At 40.1% G+C, this 19691-nt stretch overlaps 1 protein-coding gene across 1 annotated transcript in view; it reads left to right on the top strand.

Moving 5' to 3' along the window:
* Nucleotides 1-19691, top strand: part of Ccdc162p — a 187355-nt gene that overhangs the window by 20964 nt on the left and 146700 nt on the right. The window contains 8 exon segments of the mRNA XM_033763439.1: nucleotides 3182-3336; nucleotides 6650-6722; nucleotides 6971-7081; nucleotides 11402-11515; nucleotides 12018-12212; nucleotides 12886-13039; nucleotides 13931-14088; nucleotides 17504-17656. Of these exon segments, the coding sequence (XP_033619330.1) occupies nucleotides 3200-3336; nucleotides 6650-6722; nucleotides 6971-7081; nucleotides 11402-11515; nucleotides 12018-12212; nucleotides 12886-13039; nucleotides 13931-14088; nucleotides 17504-17656 (1095 nt within the window). The 5' untranslated portion in view covers nucleotides 3182-3199.

Raw genomic sequence — 19691 nt, forward strand, 5'->3', positions numbered from 1 at the left:
TAACCAAGATGACCATACATAAAAAATGTTATAGATCAGAGAGCATTTTGTATTTATTGTTACAGATCTTTACAAAGAGGTAAAGATATGGGGCCACGTGCTTATCAGTTTTAAGTCTGGTATTTGCTAGAATAAAAACCACTGTTTTACTTTGGTAATATGACTTCACCAAATTTTTTTTTTTTTTTTTTTTTTTGAGTCAGGGTTTCACGATATGGTTCAGGCTGGGCTTGACCTCATTATGTAGTCCGGCTGGCTTTAAACTCGCAGTGATCCTCCTGCTTCAGCCTTCCAAGTGCTGGGATTAAAGGCGTGTTCCACCAAACTTGGCTAATCACCAAATTTTAGGGGCCTTAAGAAAAAAAACCACTTGAAGCTGTGTCTTTTGATAGATAGTTTTAATCCATTATATATATTATAATGACTGATATATTTGAACTTATTTTTACCATATTTCTTTTTCTTTCCTGTTTCTCCCTCTTTTCCTGTCTTTTCTTGGATTTAAAAATCATATCCCACATGTACCACTTGTTTAGGAAACTCTAAATGACATTTCTGCTCTTTTAGTAATGTAGTTAGCATGAAGTTTCTAATATACATTATACATTTCCTAGCAAAATGTAAAATTATTCTGCTATTCTAAAAATGCCTGCTTTTATCCCGTGTAATCCTACATAAGTCACCCATTACATATACTCCAAATTCTGCTTAAGTTAATCTTAGTGTCTCTGTCAGAGTTGAAACCATGGATATTTAACCTTCTGGTATGGCTGGGCTGCACCAAGTAGAGAGAAATTTACTGGGGACTTGCCCACTTGGAGAAGTGGATCCAGATGTGGCCTAAGAACTAGGAGATTGCTTTTTTGTTTTTTTGAGTCAGGGTCTCACTTTGTAGTTGAGACTGACCTGGAACTCACTGTTGTAGCCCAGGTGGTCTTGAACTCACAGCGACCCTCCTACCTCAGCCTCCTGAGTGCTGGGTTTAAAGGTGTGCGCCACCAGCTTTGTTAATATATATTTTTATTATAATATTTAGAAATGAGGGCAACATAAACTGTGGCAGGTGCAGAAGATGGAGTTAGCGTGCACTGTGCCTCCCTACACAACATTCCTTTGTTGCTTACCAGTCTGCACTCTCGCACCTCCCAATCTGGCCATCAAAAGTGTTGCTAGAAATCACTGTCAACAGGATCTTATGGGGCCACATTGCTAGTGGTCCAGGGCTGCAGGTAGCCCACAGGCCATGGGTTGGACATGCCTGGTGTTATCCCTTTTTCAACATCTAAAAAGCATTTTTATAATCAATAGTTAATTAAATGTACTTTTTTTTAAAAAGCACTACTTACAAAATTCCTTAGAATCTCTTTTTTGAGACTAAATGAGGTCCCGGTGATTGCCTGCTGCACAGTACGTGCTCAGTAACTGCAAACCGCCCTCTTCCTAGCCCGCAAGTGAAAGTGGTTTGACTCCTTAGAGCCGGATCTGAGTGCACAGCACCCAGGGACTCTGCAGAGTTGGGGCTATCCCGTGGGTAGTTGTCAAACACTAACCTTTCTTCGTGTTAGTTTTCGGAGCACTGTACTTGACAGTGTGGCAAACTAAACAGTGCAGGATTAAATGTTCTCATTTCTGAGCTGTGAAGTGTTGAAGCTGACCAGGAAGTGAGGGCGGAAGGTCTACCCTCTGGGAGACGATCTTGACTGCAGTTGGAATGCAGCTCTTAAGGCAGCTGTGTAACAGTTTGCCCAACTTGAAAGGACACTGCCAAAAAGCAAATATTTTTCATAACAACATTTGGCTTTTGCTAGGAACATTAACAGTGCATTTTATTTATCTCCAGCAGTGTGCCAAACATGGCAGATTTATTACTCAGCAGCCTCACAATCTAGACAGCATTGGATGCTCATTTCCATTTTTAATATTTATAAAAACAATAAAGGGGCTCCCAGAGGAAGTCTCTACACAAAATATCTACAGCTAAATTATTTGTTGAAATAGTAGCAGACTTACTTGAGAAAATGAAACATCTCTGAAAGGAAAGGTGAAAATCTAGAAATATCAAAGGGAAAAAGGATTAACTATTTCAAATCTCCCTTAAGAGTGATGTTACTCCTGCTTGTCCAGGACAGGTGCAGGCAGCAGAAATACATCATCTACTGAATCCCTTATAAATGAAGGGTCCCAGGAATTTGGGGTTATGCTATTAATTGTTTTTGTTTGATTTTTGTTTTTGTTTTTGTTTTTTTTCTCCTACCAGGGATTGAATTCAGGACCTTAAGCTTGCGAGGCAGGCACAGTGCCACTGAGCTAAATCTCCAGCCCTAATCTACATTGTCAATTAGAATATTGATGCTAAGTACTTAACAAACAATGTTGAATTTGACAGGCTGTGAGCCACATGGGGTTGAGTTGGAAATTAACAACTATTTTTTTAATAGTAAAATCAGTATATCACATGTAGACAGTTCCAATAAAGAAAACACATCCTAATGAATAAGTATAATTTCCTTCCAAATCTAAGTGTGCGTAGGTCATATTTATGTTAAATAGCTCTCCATCTTTTGTTTTGTTTTGTTTTTGTTTTTTGAGACAGGGTCTCACTATGGAACTCACTATGTAGCCCAGGCTGGTCTCGAACTCACAGCGATACTCCTGCCTCAGCCTCCTAAGTGCTGGGATTACAGGTGTGTGCCACCACACCCAGCTTCTCCATCTTTGATATATTTTCCCATGCACCAGAAGTTCATGGTTTAAATAAAGATCATTGAGCAATCCTCGCTGGATACAGAGGTTTGTTCCCGTTGAAGTGACAGAGATTAGCAATAACCACCATTCACAGCATTTAGTGTGGAATCTCCACAGTCTGGGAAGACGTGGAGGTGGGTCAGGGGCACATATTCTCATTTATAAACTCATATAGTCAAAGCTGCAGCAGAAACATTTTTGAAGGTGAACTGGTCCAAATAAAGGCATGGCCAGCGGAGATTCTAACCTACTTTTTCTGTAATGTTTATTAAACGGTAATTAAATCACAAACGACAAAGTCTAATCTGTTCCTTCAATTATGAAAGCATACATTCCCCTACAATCGATGTGATTTCTTGGGGTAAAATAAAGCCACACATATAGTGTAAGGGTCACCAAGGGAGTCGGCTGCAAGCTTTGTGCTCTTCTTTTCCAGAGATACAGAAAGACAGCCATGGATGAAGTTTATAAGATCACTTCTACGGAAAGGACTCAGCTGTTGGAGAAAGAACTGGCCATGCAGCTGAGTGAGCTGAAGTCTGAGATGGAGGAACGGGGGGTCCTTCGGGGAGCAGCTCATCGAGTGTACAGGTTAATAGTGCCAGTGAAAAAATGAGGCCTTCAGGGGTTTTACCTCCTTCTCTCACCCCATAATCTCCATTAGCCCCTCTCTTCTTTTTACCTGGACAGTTATCTCAAGCTGAAATAAATGCTACACCACAACCAGGCCGGACTCTGCTTAGCTCCCAAGATCTGCTGCCTTCAGATCCCAAGATCTGCCATAGGCCAGTTGCTTTTTCCAGCCTGCCTGTTGCCCCATGGGTTTATATTCTAGACCTGTCAAAGCAGATCGAGGCAACGTCTTGCCAAAAAGAAGAGAGAATACTGTGGGAATATGCTGCTAAGTGTTCAAAACTGCTATCATCTTAAAGTCTCCAAAGCTTTTATACAGATCATGATTGATAAGAAGATATTTCACTTTATCTAATTATCTCTTAATGAGTTTGACCTTGATTTTGATGAGACATTTAAAAGGTTGATATAATGCTAGGTAACTGATAATGATTTCTGCAAAATGTTATTCTGTTAGGAGCTTTTTTTTTTTTTTTTTGTAAATGCTGCCAAGGATAGCCATCAAGCTCCTTTAGAGAAGTAGGGTAGCCAGATCAGCCCCTAAATGCAGAGTCTCATGGGCCCAGGATCTTCCTATCCCTTTGTTTTTATTATTACCACAATATACAAACACAACAACAAACATGAGGATGTTTTAAGTTGGGTGAGCACAGTGTAAACGGTCAGGCATGTGGAGAGTTCAGAAGAGGCAGTAAACAGGTGGATTAGTACTCAAATCCAGAGATCGTTGTGGAGAACCAGTGCTTAGCAGTTTATTAAGTCTTTAAAGAGACTGAAAAGCTGGAGCAGACTAAGGATTTTGTGATGAGATGGAAAGATTATGGAACCATGTAAGTTTTTCAACTTGGATTTCTTTACTTGAAAAATGAGGTAAAAAATGTGTACTTATCCTCCCTCATAGGATAAAGCATGTTTAAACATTTTGAAAGCTGGTAAATACCATGCAAAGATCACATGTTGCCACTATTTTGTTTAGACTTGCAAATATTTTTATTCATGCTATTTAATAGCATTTCTAGGTCTTGCACTTGGCCAATGGTGGAATAGGGAATGGATCTTGGGCATTCTGGTTTTCACTTCTACAAGAAATCTGCAAAACTGAGAGGAGCAGCTTCTGGCACAGGGCTGCTATAGGCAATTTTGTTTGCAACAGGACATAATTCCATCAGGAATTTCTTCCTGCTCTGGTCCCCAAATGTGCTGGTTTTAAGCCCTTTCTTCCTTCTGTTGTGTTCTTCTTTCTTCCTTGGCATTGGCCAATCTCTCATTAAGATCTTATACTTTATTCTGCTCTATGACTTTTCTAAAGTGTTGCTATTATTGCAGCCTACATGTCAGTGTCAGGCAAGCAGCTTTTCACTGTGCACTGTGATTAAGAGGCTTTCTGAGGCCACAGTGATGGGGAATCCTGGACACTCATATTTCTGTTGTCCTCCAACAGCACAACACTGGGTCCACTTGGAAGAATCTGTCTTAATTCCAACAAATATTTACTGAACACCTTCTGTTTTCTAGGTACTGTGCTAGGTTCCGGAGTGCAAGAAAAATGGAAATATCCACCCAAGAAAATCACTTTGGCATTCTCGTTTCCCATTTGATTGAAAAATCGTATTTCCCCCTCTTTTGCATTCTTTGTCTTATTTTACCCCCCTATAAATCCTAGACTTTGCAATGCGTTTCATAAATTCTCGCAGGATAAGTGAATGAATGCATGTCAGGCGAACAATTTGATGAACAAATGATGAATCTTTTCGTGGATTGATATCTGTATCATGCTCACCAGCCTCTTCTGGATCATTAACAGTCACTTTTTGCTTAACTGAGGGGAAAAGCGTGATACTAATAAGAACAGGATGCCGAATATAAGGAGTCAAGAGGCGAGAAAAGCTTTCTCTGTGCCCTTACTCCCTGTCTCATAGCGGATCCCCTTTCTGGTTGGTTACTATTTCTCCACCTCCACGAGGCTGCAGGCAGTGAGCAGAGAAGTTATACCTCTGATTTATCTCTGATTTATTAATATTTCCACTCTTGACACCTTTTGTTGCTTTTTTTTTTTTTTCGTCAAAGCCAAAATGCGAGCAGGGAGCTAAGGAAGGTGATTATTTCTGATTTCAGAGGGGGGAAATAACCCAACTGTCTAAATGAGTTGCTTAGGCTCGTGTGTCAGCCTAGCATTCTTTTCACAGAACCACTTGCTGCCCAGTATTGAAACTAACAGTGTACTTAAAAACTTATCTGTGGGAACTGGCAGGTTCATAGGACCACTTTTACCGTAAGCGTTACTGTGATGCTCTCCAGAACTACGTGCCTGAGCTCCTTTGCCAGTGTCTGCAACATCCCATCCTGAGAAAGTGACATCTTCACTGGGGTTGCTGTCTCCCGGTATTCCAAGGCTGCCAAGCTATGGTGCATCTTTTTTGTTTGTTTTCGTTTTTTGAGACAAAGCCTTTCTATGTAATCCAGGTGGCCCTTGAACTTGTGGTCCTCCTGCCTCGGCCCCTAAATGCTGGGATTAGAGGTGGGCTCCACCACTCCTGGCTTTCTGGTGTGTGTTAAGCCAAGCGGGCAGAGCTCTCTTCTTCCTGGCCCAGGACCCCATCTCTTTATGGGGACCTGCAGCCTGTGCTCCTTGTGTCAGCATCTGGTGACAGCAACTCCCTCACGAAGGGTAGAAAAGGGGTCCACAAGGTGCTTCAGCAGCTGCTTCTGCTATACATGTTTGTCCTCGAGATCAATAATCTTCCTGAAACACCAAGTTTGGTTACAATAATTCCTAAGGTATTTCCGGTTTGATACTTACATGTCACCTTCACTCCCAGATAACTCAAAGAATACAAAAATAATACGTGTTGTTTAAATGGCAAGATGCCAGTCATGTGTGTCAACAAGGGTGAGAAGGAGATCTGGTAAGCACAGTGCTTGTGAGATCATGTTACCAGAGGGACACATGGGTGGGGGTAGGAAATACATACAAACACTGTGTGTCTCCCTGTGCTCTGAAGTAGGAAATAGTGAGGCAAATCAAATGTAGAAGAGAAGACTGTGTGGGGGGAGAAGAGGAGAGAAATTGGCCCAGGGAAAGGTTTAGCAAACATCACATATACAAAAGAAAGCTCTTGACCAACACAGAAGAGTGTGGCTGTTATATGCCCCCAATAACCCAGCATAATATATGCTAATTCAGACATGAGAAGTTGTGAAGAATTATAGGTTAATCTGGTCGACTGCAGCTTCTCTGTTTACAGCTTCTATTGCACAAATCTTTCTGCAGTTCTATTCAAATACCAAAGGACATTTCTTACTTTAGAAGAGAGCGGGAACTGGCCTTGAAGACAGCCTTACAGGTGAGTATGGGGTGGGTCACTTCAGTACCATAATTCAATTTTGCTAGCTTGGAACCATAGCAAGAAAAGTTTATTCTGGCAAACAGCTGATAGTATTGGCAAAGTGTGTGAGAACAAAATAGCCCAATGCTCAACTCACTGCTGGACAGAAGTAAACTACTGTCTCCTTGGAGTCATCTGATTTTGTGATATTTGAAATTTTATAGTTTCTTGATTTGAAATGTTCAAAACTGGTTCTTTGGGTTTAGGTGGCAGAGGCCAAGCCCCTTGTTATTCAGGCCGATGTCCTGCAGAGGGAGCTAGAGAGCTGCCTACGAAGAGAGTACACCCCTGAAAATTTACCTTTGCTTCTGTTGCAGGTAAGGGTCGGTTTGCAAATTGAAGAACCCATTTGGAATTTAGTAGAAATTAATGAACAAAGCTAGAATTCCAGTATATTCTCTAGCCATGATAGTTTTTTTAACTGTATGTGTAATTTATAGAACGTGGTCAGTGTAAACACTGTTCTTTGTTAGAGACCTATATACAGTAGTTTAGTCACTGAACAATTAAGCTTTTATTAGATACTCCCTGTGCTGATATTATGGAAAAATATAGTATTGATTAAGACAGTCTTAGACCTCAAAAAACTGTTGGCTAACCTAGTGAAGACATTTCTGGATATCTCTCTTAAGAAAGTAACTCAAAACATGGCAGGGTAGGGTGTTTCATAAAGATTATTATCACAGCATTACAATAAAAGCAAAAAAATGGAGTTGTCTAAAAATCTACTATTAAGGGCCAGGTGTGGTGGTGCATGCCTGTAATCCAAGCACTCAGGAGGCTGAGGTAGGAGGATCGCTGTGAGTTCAAGGTCAGCCTGAACTGCACAATGAGACCCTGTCTCAAAACAAAACAAAACAAAACAAACATAAAAATCTACTAATAAAAGAAAGAATTAAGAAAAACAGTGTGGTACTTGGTAGAATATTGTTCTGCCACTAAACATTTTTCAGCATGAGGAATTATTGTATTGTGTAATTTTAGTTAATAAAAACCAAGAAGAGCAAATATTAAAGGTTAAATAATGTGTAGAAAAGTCACTTGATGGACAAAGTCTTAAATGTTAACAATTGCTATGTTGGGCTGGCAGTATAATTTTATTTATTTGTCTACTTATTTATTCATTTATTGTACTAAGAATTGAACCCAGGGCTTCAAACATGCTAAGCAAATGCTTTGCCACTGAGAAATTAGCCCACAAAATTTTATTTTGAGGTAGGGTCTCCCTAAATTGCTCATGCCGACCTTGAGCTTTTTTCTTTTTTCAGGGGGTGGGGTAATGGGGATCAAACTTAGGACCTTGAACTTGCGAGGCAAGTGTGGCACCACTGAGCTAAATCCCCAGCCCTGGCCTTGAATTTTTGATCCACCTGCTTCAACCTCCTGAGCAGATGGGAGTATAGGCCCACACCACCACTCTGACACGACAGCCATACATTGTCTATAATAAGCATGGGCAATTTCAATCTTTAAAATTCTGTGCATGCAAATAAATGCTTTTGTAAATAATTGACAATTAAATATTAAAGTAATCACAAGGAAACAAATGACACTGAGATTCAATTTGCTAGTCAGACTGTTGTCATTATCTCCATTCAGAGTTCTCTTTCCTTATCTTTTATTTATTTAATTTTTTTGCATTCTCATCTCTTTGTGACTATCAGTGCTTTTCAACTGAGAGATTGGAAGGGTAGAGATCATAAGGCATTATATTCTCTACCAGACATTTGGAAATCTTTGGAGAATTTTTTTGGTTATCCAAGTTTGGACCAGGCGAATATGGTTTGTTGCTACTGACATTTAGTAGGTAGAGGCCAGGGATACTGGTAAACATTCTACAGTGCACTGGGCAGCCTCTCACAAAAGAATTATCCAATCCCAGAGGTCAGTAGTGCTGAGGTTGAGCAACTCTCGGCTACATTTTCATATGATATTGTTTGCCTTCTGTTGGAAGAACCTCCTAGCATTTCTTTAGTGCAGGTTGGCCATGGACAATACTCACAGTCTACTGTTTTTCAAAAAGCATTATTCTGTCATTTTTAGAATGATGTTTTTGTTCAATGTAGAATCATCCTGGGCTGATTTTTCACTTTGTCCCTTTAAAGATGTTGCGTTTGTTTAGTAACGGTGAACCTTTTAGAGATCGACTAACAAAACTGCAACCCCAAAACCCACTTATTTCTCACAAAGTGCCAACACTGCAATTAAACCCAGTACTGAGATTTTAGTTTAGAAAAAAAAAACTCATACTTTAACATCTTATGCCTTAAAAGAAAAACATAGTAACACACAACCCTGGGTTCTCACCACTTCTCTAGGAGACTGAGGTGTAGCCCAGTACTTTTTTTTTTTTTTTTTTTTTTTTTTGGTACCAGGGGTTGAACTCAGGACCTTGGGCTTACAAGACCAGTGGCAGAACCACTGAGCTAAATATCCAGCCCTAATATAGTACTTCTCTAGCAGGCATGAGAGCCTGGATTTCGTCCCCAGCACCACCACCACCAACAAGTGCTCTCAACCTGGCTTGCATAGCTTTCATTTTGGAACATGATGCATCTTTTTGTTCTTTGGCTGCATTTAAGGTTTTTCTCTTAATGGTTTTGATTAATTTTATTATAATTTTATTTTGATGTGTCTTCTGTGTTTCTCTTGCTTGGAATTGAATGAACTCCTTTGTGAATTTGTTTTTGTGTTTTTTGAAAAAAATTAACAATATATTTCTTCAAATATATTTCCTGTCTTCACCCTTTTGGTGATACTCCTATTATACATATGTTAAACCACGTTATGTTATTCCACAGATCACTAAGATCCTGTTGATTTTTTTAGCCTTTTTTTTTTTCTTCTTGGTGCCTCATTTTATATAATTCCAATTACTATGTCTTCAAGTTCACCAGCTTTCCTTATGCAGTGTCTGATGTGTTTTTGTTTTGTTTTGTTTTGTTTGTTGTTTGTTTTTGCCGTACCGAGGATTGAACCCAGGACCTTGTGTTTGTGAGGCAGACACTTGGTGCCACTAAGCTAAATCCCTGGCCCTTGTCTGTTGTTTTTTAGTATCATTCAGTCAACTTTTATTTCAGATATTATATTTTCCATTTCTGGAATTCCACTTGATTCTTTTTGGTATTTCCCATCTCATTTTTTCATATTTTCCTTTCAATCCTCAAGCAAGATGAAGATATTTATAATAGTTCTCTAAATGTTTTATTTGCTAATTTCTTTCCCTGTGTCATTTCTAGGTCTCTTTCTCATTATCACTTATTCCTCTGCTCATGGATCATACTTTCCTAGTCTTTTGCAAGTCTAATAATTTTTAATTGAATACTGGAAATCATCCATTTATCATTTTGAGTGCCGGATATTTTGTGTTCTTTAGAGTGTTGCTTATTCTGGCAGGCTCTTAACTCACTTACACCTCAACTTAATCCTTTCAAGGCTCGCTTTTAAGCTTCATTAGAGTAGGTTTAGAATAATCTTTAGTCTAGGCACAGTTTGTCTTTATTACCGAAGTCCCTGATGTCTCTGCTGACTGTCCCAGGGATTCCATTACGATCCTTCACTCTGGCCAGTTGGACATTTCCCAGCCCTGTGAGAACTCTGGGAGCTCTTTATTTTACAAAGCCTCACTTAGGGTCTCTGCACAACTCCCTGGAGCTTCACCATCTTGCATGCCTAGCTTAGTAGTATTCAGTAACAAACTCAAAAGGAATCTATGCATATTTCAGGACCCCTCTCCAGTTCTCTACCCCACAAACCTTAGCTGACTCCACTTCCCAAACTTTAGTTTCTCTCTTTCACTTAGAGAGATCATCTACTCTGTTTAGGATTTCCTTTCCTTCTCCATAGCTCACAAATTGCAAGGTGATGGTAGGGCTTGCATGATTAGTGTTTCTTCTTCTAGGGACCATGGCCCTGCATTATCAATATCAAAAACCAGTTGCCTTGTATATTTTGTCCATTTTTCTACTTACTTATGATAGAAGACTATGATGGAACTAGCCAGTATTGTTTTTATTACCAGAAGGAAAATGCTTAAAAGGGGTTTGCTGTTGTATTTTTTGTTTCTGATGTTTGTTTGTTTGGCAGTACTGATGTCTCCCAGCACTTTTTATTTTATTTTGAGACAGGGTCTCACTAAGCCACCCAGGTTTTCCTCAAACTTGTGATCTTCCTGCCTCAGCCTCCCAAATAGCAGAGATTACAGATATGCATCACCATACCTAGCAAGAGAGCTCATTTTTAAGTGTAAATAAAATGTCTAGTTCAGGTTAAATGTTAGAATTTTTATCTGTAATGTATAGTGTATTTTTGACTCACAATTTCAGTTTTTGATATGAAATGTAAGCTCAACTTTAGATAATTTGTCTGATCTTAATATCACTGCTAGAATTGCTCAGTAACTAATAAATTAGCTTATATCTATCAACTTGGCAACAGATCTTAAAGATTCAGAAATATCCACTTGCTTTAAGTTTGAATGATATTTTGAGTCAGTTTTCTTAATTTTATGGTCTGCATGTAAAAAAAAAATGCATTTTTCCAAAAATAGCCAGACATGGATTTACCTATTGTTAGTAATTCAGTTTTCTTACTATTAATTCTATTCTGCTAAATGCTTACTTTTGTTGTTGTTAAAGTATTACACAGAGAGAATTACCCAGCTTGTCCAGAGCAAATATTTACACATGCTTAGGTGGAAGAGGTTTTGCCAGAACAGTACGACCATGGAGCAACTTTATCCTCTTTATAAGGTAGGAAGCCCATGAACAGGACCTGTGGGCTATTTTCTACAATGAAACAAAATGGTCAATAAGCTTCTCAATTAAAAAAAAGAAAAGAAAAAGAAAGTCATAGCTAAAGGTACGAAAGGAACTAATGAGCGAACCTTCTTTCCTGTTCTGCCCGTGGCAGAAGACAGTGGGTCCTACTTTTAAGAGTGAGATTTGAAGGAAGTGTTACGTGGTAATACATACATTTTTTCATAGACTTGGATATCTTTGCTATAAGGAGAAAGCTCAGAAGCTGACTCCAATTACTCCACATCCTCATTCACTGACTCTTTGGAATCTTCCCCTCTCAAAGTCCTAAGAGGATGACACTGCCTTTGTCAATCAGATTCAAAATGTGGAAGACTCTGGGATTCCAAGAGCCCCTTATTTTGCCCCAGACAGTATTATCTTCTTCTTGCAAGCAAAAGATACAGAGAATAAGCTCACAAAGAGCCAAGGGCGTCTTTGTATCTCTCATAAACAGAAGCAAGTTGCCTACATCATCCAAGAGTACAGTGATGCTGTTCAGAGAGCTGAAAGATTGTCTGTTGCTCGAGAAAACTTCCTCATGGGAAAAAACAATCCTCCGAACCTAGTGACGCAAGAAGATCTGACTATTTACACAAAGTGGTTAGTGTGTCACTTGACCTCCCTCGGGACCATGCACCACTACCTGCAGGTATGTGACGGTCGTGTGATGATGTGGTACCCTCCCAGGAATGGTCAGTGGGTCAGCTCACCATGGTCACCTAGTTTTGGATCATCACTGTTTATGTTCTCTACCTGCCTGACAAATGTCAGGAGTCACTGGATTTTTTTTTTAAACCTTGCTTGACTGAAGTTACTCCCTTAATTTAGCTTTCTCATAGATGTTTGTGATGTGCTATTTCATATTTAAGGTCTTCTCTTCACCATCCTGTTCAAGATTTATGCTGTCCGATTTAGCTATTTTTAACATTCAGTAATCTTTAAGGAGGGTCTGGTGTGTTCCAGGTGCTTGTCCATATACTGAAGAGGGGGTCTCTGTGTGGAAAAGTGACTGTATTCCAGCCCAGGTAGAGGATGCGCAAGGAAGTTTTCAACTGAAAGACCATGGGATAAGAAAGAGTAGATTAAGCATAAGTACAGGGGAAAGATTGTCACAGAGAAGAGGGCCAAACTCAGGCTGGTGGCATCACAAAGAGATCCCATAGTCCCATTTCCATTTTAGACAGATGGGGCAGGCTACTGAGGAGGTTCTACCTCTACCCCTCTTCCTTATCCAAGCAAAGTGCTGCTCCTGAGCTTACAAGTGTGGAAGCCTCTGTGAGAACTGAGTTGACCTGTGGCCCCTTGGTTCTGCCTTTCCGTAGGCCCTCCAGTACTCGCCAATCTCCAGCGTGCTGAATCTACCCAACAACCAGCTCCCCAAGGCCAGTCAGGAAAAGGAAAAGGACGGTGTCGGTGACATCAACCCTGATATCCAGGATCCTGCATGCACTGGCTCTGTGGACACCAGCATTTCAGGTACGAAATTAGTCTTCTTTCCCTTTGGGTAATGTGGAGAAGAGAAGATCATTTTATTTTAATCCACGATCTTGTAACATTTTTTATGTACCAAAAAGTTAACAAGTTTTTAAATTTAATATTCGCCTATAGAAAAACACGTCACCCACTTCCCTTAGACATCTTTAGCTCTATCTTTCTACCAAATTAAAGAGAAAAAATGGACTTGGATCCGGGAGCCCGGGGTTCTAGGTCTTCTCCTGTCATCGCCTCGTTTTGGTCTGCTTTGTATCTCCTTGTGCCTTGGTTTACTCATCTCCATAATGAACCTTTCAGATTCAGTGATTTCTAAGGTTCCTTCAAGTTTTAATATTGTGCAATTCTAAAAAGAAAAAAAAAATGTCCTTGCCAGAATCAATTTAGTACAGCCTTCCTGTCCTTGTGTTACAGGTCACAAGAGTGCCTGAGAGAGGTGGCCAACCCCCACAGCAGGGCTTCAAAGGAAAGGAGTCCATACTGGGTCCTTAGAGTTGAATAGGAGCCAGTCAGGTGAAAGCTGTCACATTTAAATTTGGTGGTTCACAGGCTAGAATTCATTTATCATAAAGGACTACAGACAGGTCGGCTCCCGCTAACTCGTTCCCACACAGGTCTGTTGGGTCTCTCCTATAGGCTGCGAGATTGTGAGAAGCCCTTGTCACCTCCTGGAGAAATGTTGCTCCAAGGACTTACAAGGTATACCTGGCCAAATGCGGCCTGAATGTTGAGCTGGGGCAGGGAAGTTTGGGCAAGGAGAAGCACGGCCCTTGCGTCAGCAGAGGAGGCCTACTCCAGCTGTCTCGAAGGTACCCCTGCCTGCTCTGCCTGACTGATGTCCATTGGTCTTCATGTTGTTGATTTGGATTTTTTCAGGGCCAGTGTGCACAAATGCTGCTTTCACCCTGCCCCAACATATGACAGAAGCAGGAGAACTGAAACCTCAGCTGAAGCGCTTACTTTCCCACTTCCAAATCCGATACAATGTGCAGGACCTAAGGGACTCTGTGAAGGAAATGGAACTGTTTTCACTGGTACTTGATGCATTATTTCTTACCACAAATATAGATATTCATGACAGAAAACACTACTATGTGCCGCGAAGTTGCATATCTTACTGCCAACTCTTTCTTTCTTTCTTTCTTGCTTTTTGGTACCGGACTTGTACTTACCAGGCAGGCGGTGGAGCCACTGAGCTAAATCCCCCACCCTGCCAACCATTGCTTCTAGAGTCATAAGATAAAATACTAATAGATGATACTTGGATTAGCAGTTAGGAAGAACTTCCTTTCTGTAAGAGTAATGAGACCTTCTAATGTGACAAACCCAGACTTATTTTCCTGCTAAATTTAAAGAAAAGGCTACAGTATAGTTTACAATAAATGATATGAAAATAGCAAAAATTCGGCAAATTTGCATGGCAGAGTCGTCCAGTATCTAAAGTCCATCACTTTTTCAGAATGCATTGAAATAGTCTCCTTATTGGCAAAATGCTTTATATTCAATAAAGTGTACATTGTGTAGTAATGTTTAAAGTCGTGCAGTCTTCTCTACTATAACACAATTGTACTTCCTTACAAACTCATATTACCAGAAAGTGTTCTATAGCTGGTTTCAAAGGTAAAAATAGGACCATAGGAGAGAGAATCAGATTTATGTTAACATTTTTTTTCAGCATGTTTCAACTATAGAGATATTATTCTAGCTTTCACTATATGTTACTTGCAAGTATTTAAATATATATATGTATATATATTTGCAAGTATATATATTTTTTCTAGATAAAAATAATAAATTGATTTAAACAGGCAATAATCAAATCAGAATGTTTTTTAAAAATGTTCTTCATGTAAGGTGGCCAGTTGCCTAGCAGAGGTGCTGGGTTTAATCCCTAGTATGGGGGCAGGGTATGTCCTCTAACAGCATTTGCTTGACCTTGAAGTTTCATTTGTATTTGTTTATTTTACCAGGATTATTTATATTAGCATTTAATGGACTCTATGCTCACTGGAACAATGATATCACATTCCTCTGATTTCTTCAGTGATGATCTTTAGTTTTTGCCTTTTTTCAGCAGCAGAATCCTTCCAGAGTGTTTCTCTGGGAGTCTTTTCTTCATTATCGTCAAGTATTATGTTGCCAAAACATAGAATTGGAATAAGATAGTGATTAAAAAAGAACCAAAATAAGCTAAGTATGATGGTGCTTGTCTGTAATCCCAGCTAATTGAGAGAGAGGCAAGAGGATCATAAGTTTTGAGACTCTGTCTCAAAATAAAATAAGAAGGCGAGGGACATAGCTCAGTGGTAGAGTGCTTGTCTACCGTGCACAAGGCCCTGGGTTTGAACCCCTCTCTACCACACACATACACACAACACACTCATACACACACACATCAAAATAAGTAAAAATAAATTATAGCGCAGTAGACTGTTATCAACAATAAGCAAAAGGACATGAGGCCAGCTGAACAACAAAATAGCCTTGTTCCCAAATGCCAACTTGTATCCTTTATATGGTGATAGTTGTCCTTTTTTGTTTGTTGTTTTGTCTTGTTTAGTTTTGTTTTTGACACAGGATCTCTCTCTGTAGTCCAGGCTGACCTGGAACCTTCTGAGTACACCACCAGGTCTGGGATGTGAAATATTACTTATGCTCCCAAGATAATAAATTACTACAACATATTTGTGTAGGAAGAGCTCATTTATTTAGGTAGTTTATTCTGATACTCAGATGCCTTAGAGCAGGGTCAGCAAACTATAGCTTGCAACTGACCATTTGTTTATTTAAAATAAAGTTTTATTGGAACCCAGCTTTCTCAGCTCTCTCAGACTGCTATCCCAAAAGACCATAATTGGGTGGCTTACAAATAGTAGAAACTTATTCCTTATTGTTGTAGAGATGGGAAGGTCCAAGATTCAGGCAGATTTAGTGCCTGGGGAAGGTCTGCTTTCTGGTTCATAGCAGGTTAGAGTTTCAATGCATGAGTTTTGTGCAGACACAAATGTTTAGACCATAACAACACCATGTTTATTAAGGTACTGTTGTCTGTGGCTGCTTTCATGCTACAGTGACAGACTTGAGTAGCTGCAGTAGAGACTTTGTGGTCTGTAAAGTCTAAAATATTTCCTATCTGGCCCTTTCAGAAAAATGTTGCCACTCAGACCTAGAGTAGCCACCGTCTCACTGAATCTCAGCAGTGCTGGATGTGTTCTGTGCCTGCCCTGCCATCCAGGGTGCTAACCATTAGTCACATACAGCGGCTGGACACTTGAAATCTAGCTAGTGCAAGTGGGGGACTAAGTGCTCAACTTATTTGCTGTTTAGTAAGTCACAAATAAATGTTCAATGGCCACATCTGGCTAGGGACAACAGTGCAACTTCAAAAGTAGCAGCATGAACTGGAAGAGTCTTCAGTTCTCTAACTCACAGACTTGCTCATTCATTCTAGAAAGCTTTGGTGGGGCTTTCAGTATGTACCAGCGGTGCAGACGTTTCTTGGTGTGTATATACACGCACCTGTGCCTACATATAACATAAAATGTGTCATTTTAATCATTTTAAGTGCACAGTTCAGTGGCATTAGGAACATGCACACTGTGCAGCTGCCACCGTGCAATAGGGAAATCAGGACACAGTGTGGCCAGTGCTGGCAGTGTCGGCACGAGCCCAGTGCCTAGGCCCACTGCAGAGAGGGGAAGAGGAAATGCTCAGCATTTTCGAAGTACACAGTTGGGTTGTAGAAAGCTTTTGTAGCTTTGGTCTGAAGTTGCGGTGTGAAGGGAATAAAACAAGTTATCTTTAAAAGTGTTAATACATGTGGGTTCTACCATCTGGATTCTTCTTCTTTCTTGCAACACACTAGTCTAGCTTCCGAGAAAATTTTGTTTAATTCTTAGATTTTCTGTTTTGTGCCGGACATGGTGGTGCACGCCTGTAATCCCAGCACTCGGGAGGCTGAGGCAGGAGGATCACTGTGAGTTCGAGACCAGCCTGGGCTACATAGTGAGGTCCTGGTCAGTCTCAACTACATAGTAAGATCCTATCTCAAAAAAAACAAAAATGAACAAACAAAAAAAGATTTTCTATTTTTCCAGGTGATCAGAAAAAAGTGAATATATTTCCAGAGGTGGACAGTTTACTTCCTGTTTATATTTAGGATCCACCTCAAAGTAAGTATAAGTAAACATGTTAATATATTTTCAGTCTTGGAGAGCAGACATTCCCAATAAGTAACCCAGGCACCGTTATGGCAATCAGCTGCCTGAGTGCATGTGTCACACAAGTACGTCTGTCCATGTAAAGTCCTACTACTGTCACGGAGCCCTGTTTTATGAGTTAATTTGATTCCAGAGCTACTTTGATTCCGAGACAACCAGTACCTGTTTTTTAAATTTTCTGAGACTTTTCCGGACTCCACTCCTTTCTTCTTAATCTAATTCTGTTTAGGTTTCCCAAAGTTTCCAGAGCATCTTCACGGAGCAACAGCAAATGCAAACATTTCTGGACTATGAAGCTGGGATTACTAAAGCAGAGAATTTGGGTTTGTCTGGACCTGCTAGGACCCTGAAGAAGCGAGCCAACTGGATTGCCTTTATAAAGGTGAGGAAGCCCTTGGTAACATTCAACTGTCAGTGGTGTCAGCAGTGTCACAAAACTGTCCTCTGTCCAGGGTAGACAGTCTGCAGCAGCAAGTCTGTTGGTCCCGATTGTCCTATATCCTCAGTGGCCTCAACCAGTTGTCCCTGTAGGACCAAGAGGAGGTTCCTGTCTGTCCCCAGGGAAGACCAGTCAGAGATCCCAGCCCCGTGCACGAGGACCTTTGCCTTAGCCCTAGGTTAAAGTTAACCGTGCTGATCCAGCTTGTCTGCAGGTTCTGTAGATTCCTGTAACCCCACTCTATTGGGCCTCAGCTACTCGGCAAGAAGAAAGAATGATACCCAAAGGTGTAACTGACTTGTGTAAACTCAACTTTTTAGTTTAAAACCATGACTCAGGCTACATATGCACAGCTCACAAGCAACATATAAGTAAGAAGACCAAATAAGATTGTTTTAAGTCATCCTGAGAACACTCCGTTCTCATTCGAGGAAGTTGTGCTCTAAAAATTCACCAGGAACGCTGACTAGGCAGATACAGAGTCATTAGCTGTAGGCTAAAGACAGAGGCTTAGGTTCCTGCCAATCTCTGCTCACAATATTAACAAATGCATATTCTTATTTTGTGTGTTTCTGTTTAAAGACACCTTATTTAGTGTACACTATTGATTCATTAACATTGAACTTGTGGCCAGTATCACTGTAATTCATATATGAGTGAAACTTACCTAAACAATTTTCTCCAGAAGGCATGTTGCTGCCTTGTGCTTCAAAACGGCACTTTAGAACTCTGCTTTAAGAACATTTTCAATGACGAAATCATCAAAAATCACAAAATCTGGCCAGGCATGATAGTGCACGCCTGTAATCCCAGCACTCAGGAGGCTGAGGCAGAAGGATCGTGAGTTTGTGACCAGCCTGGGCTACACAGTGAGTTCCAGGGCAGACTCAACTACATAGTGAGACCCTTTCTCAAAAAAAAAAAAAAAAAAAAAAAAATCTGTGAAAAATGTGGCCCTAAATAGACCCCTAAAAGGTACTTGTTTCTTATCTTTTAAGATAAGAAGAAGGGAGAATATTGCTGTGTTCAGCTTTAGCTGGGAATTTGCCCACTGGGCAAATCAAATTGTTCTCTTGCATGTCCATGAATGGCCCTGAAAGTTCTATCAGTGTTAAATTTGGGGTCATAAATTAATTTTAGTAAGTAAAATTGAAAATATGGGTGTTACGAATGCTATGAATTGATTGTAGAAAGAGAGAGTAAAGAAAAAAGAAAAAGAAAAGAAAGAAAGAAAGAAAAGAAAGTCAGTCTAGGTTGTTGTTGTCCATTCAAGATGCTTGAATAAAATATCATGGACTAGGTGGCTAATAAAAAGCAGAATTGTATTTACCATACTCAGGAGGCTGAGAAGTCTAAGATCACAGGGCCAGCACAGTTGAGTTTTGGCGAAAGCCCTCTGCCAAGCTCAGATTGCTGACATCTCCCTGTGTCCTCATGTGTTGGAAGAGACCAACAAGCTCCTTCGAGCCCTTTTACAAGGGCATCAGTCGTTCATGAGGGCTCCACTCATAAATTACTCACTTCTGAAAGGTCTCAACTCCTTATGGCCTTAGAGGTTAAGTTTCAACATATAAATTTTAGAGAGACAACCATTCTGAGCATAGTTCATTCTGACCAGTGGACTGAGAAAAAAGAGAGAAATCTAATATTACTCCTAAGTCTGGAGCTTGAGCACAGGGTGGTTAGTGGAGAGAAAGCTGGATTTTCAATTTCAGATCATTAGCTTTACATATCAAGGAGGTAAGTGGATGTAATAAGCCAGAGCCTAGGACTGAGACATGTTTGAGAGTACCAGCATATTGATGATAGTCTCAGCAATGTAAGTGATTTTTAAAATACAGTTCACTAATGAGAAAAATGAAGTTTTAAATTGGAGTCACAAGGATTCTGTGGATAGCCTCCTTCTCTCTTGCTTCATGAATAAAGTGCAGTGACCAGAACTGATGGGTTTAGGATCCTTCCTGCTCGTGGCACACAG

Source organism: Fukomys damarensis, unplaced genomic scaffold, assembly GCF_012274545.1.
Source record: "Fukomys damarensis isolate Sample0158 unplaced genomic scaffold, DMR_v1.0_HiC HiC_scaffold_14, whole genome shotgun sequence".
NCBI lineage: Eukaryota > Metazoa > Chordata > Mammalia > Rodentia > Bathyergidae > Fukomys > Fukomys damarensis.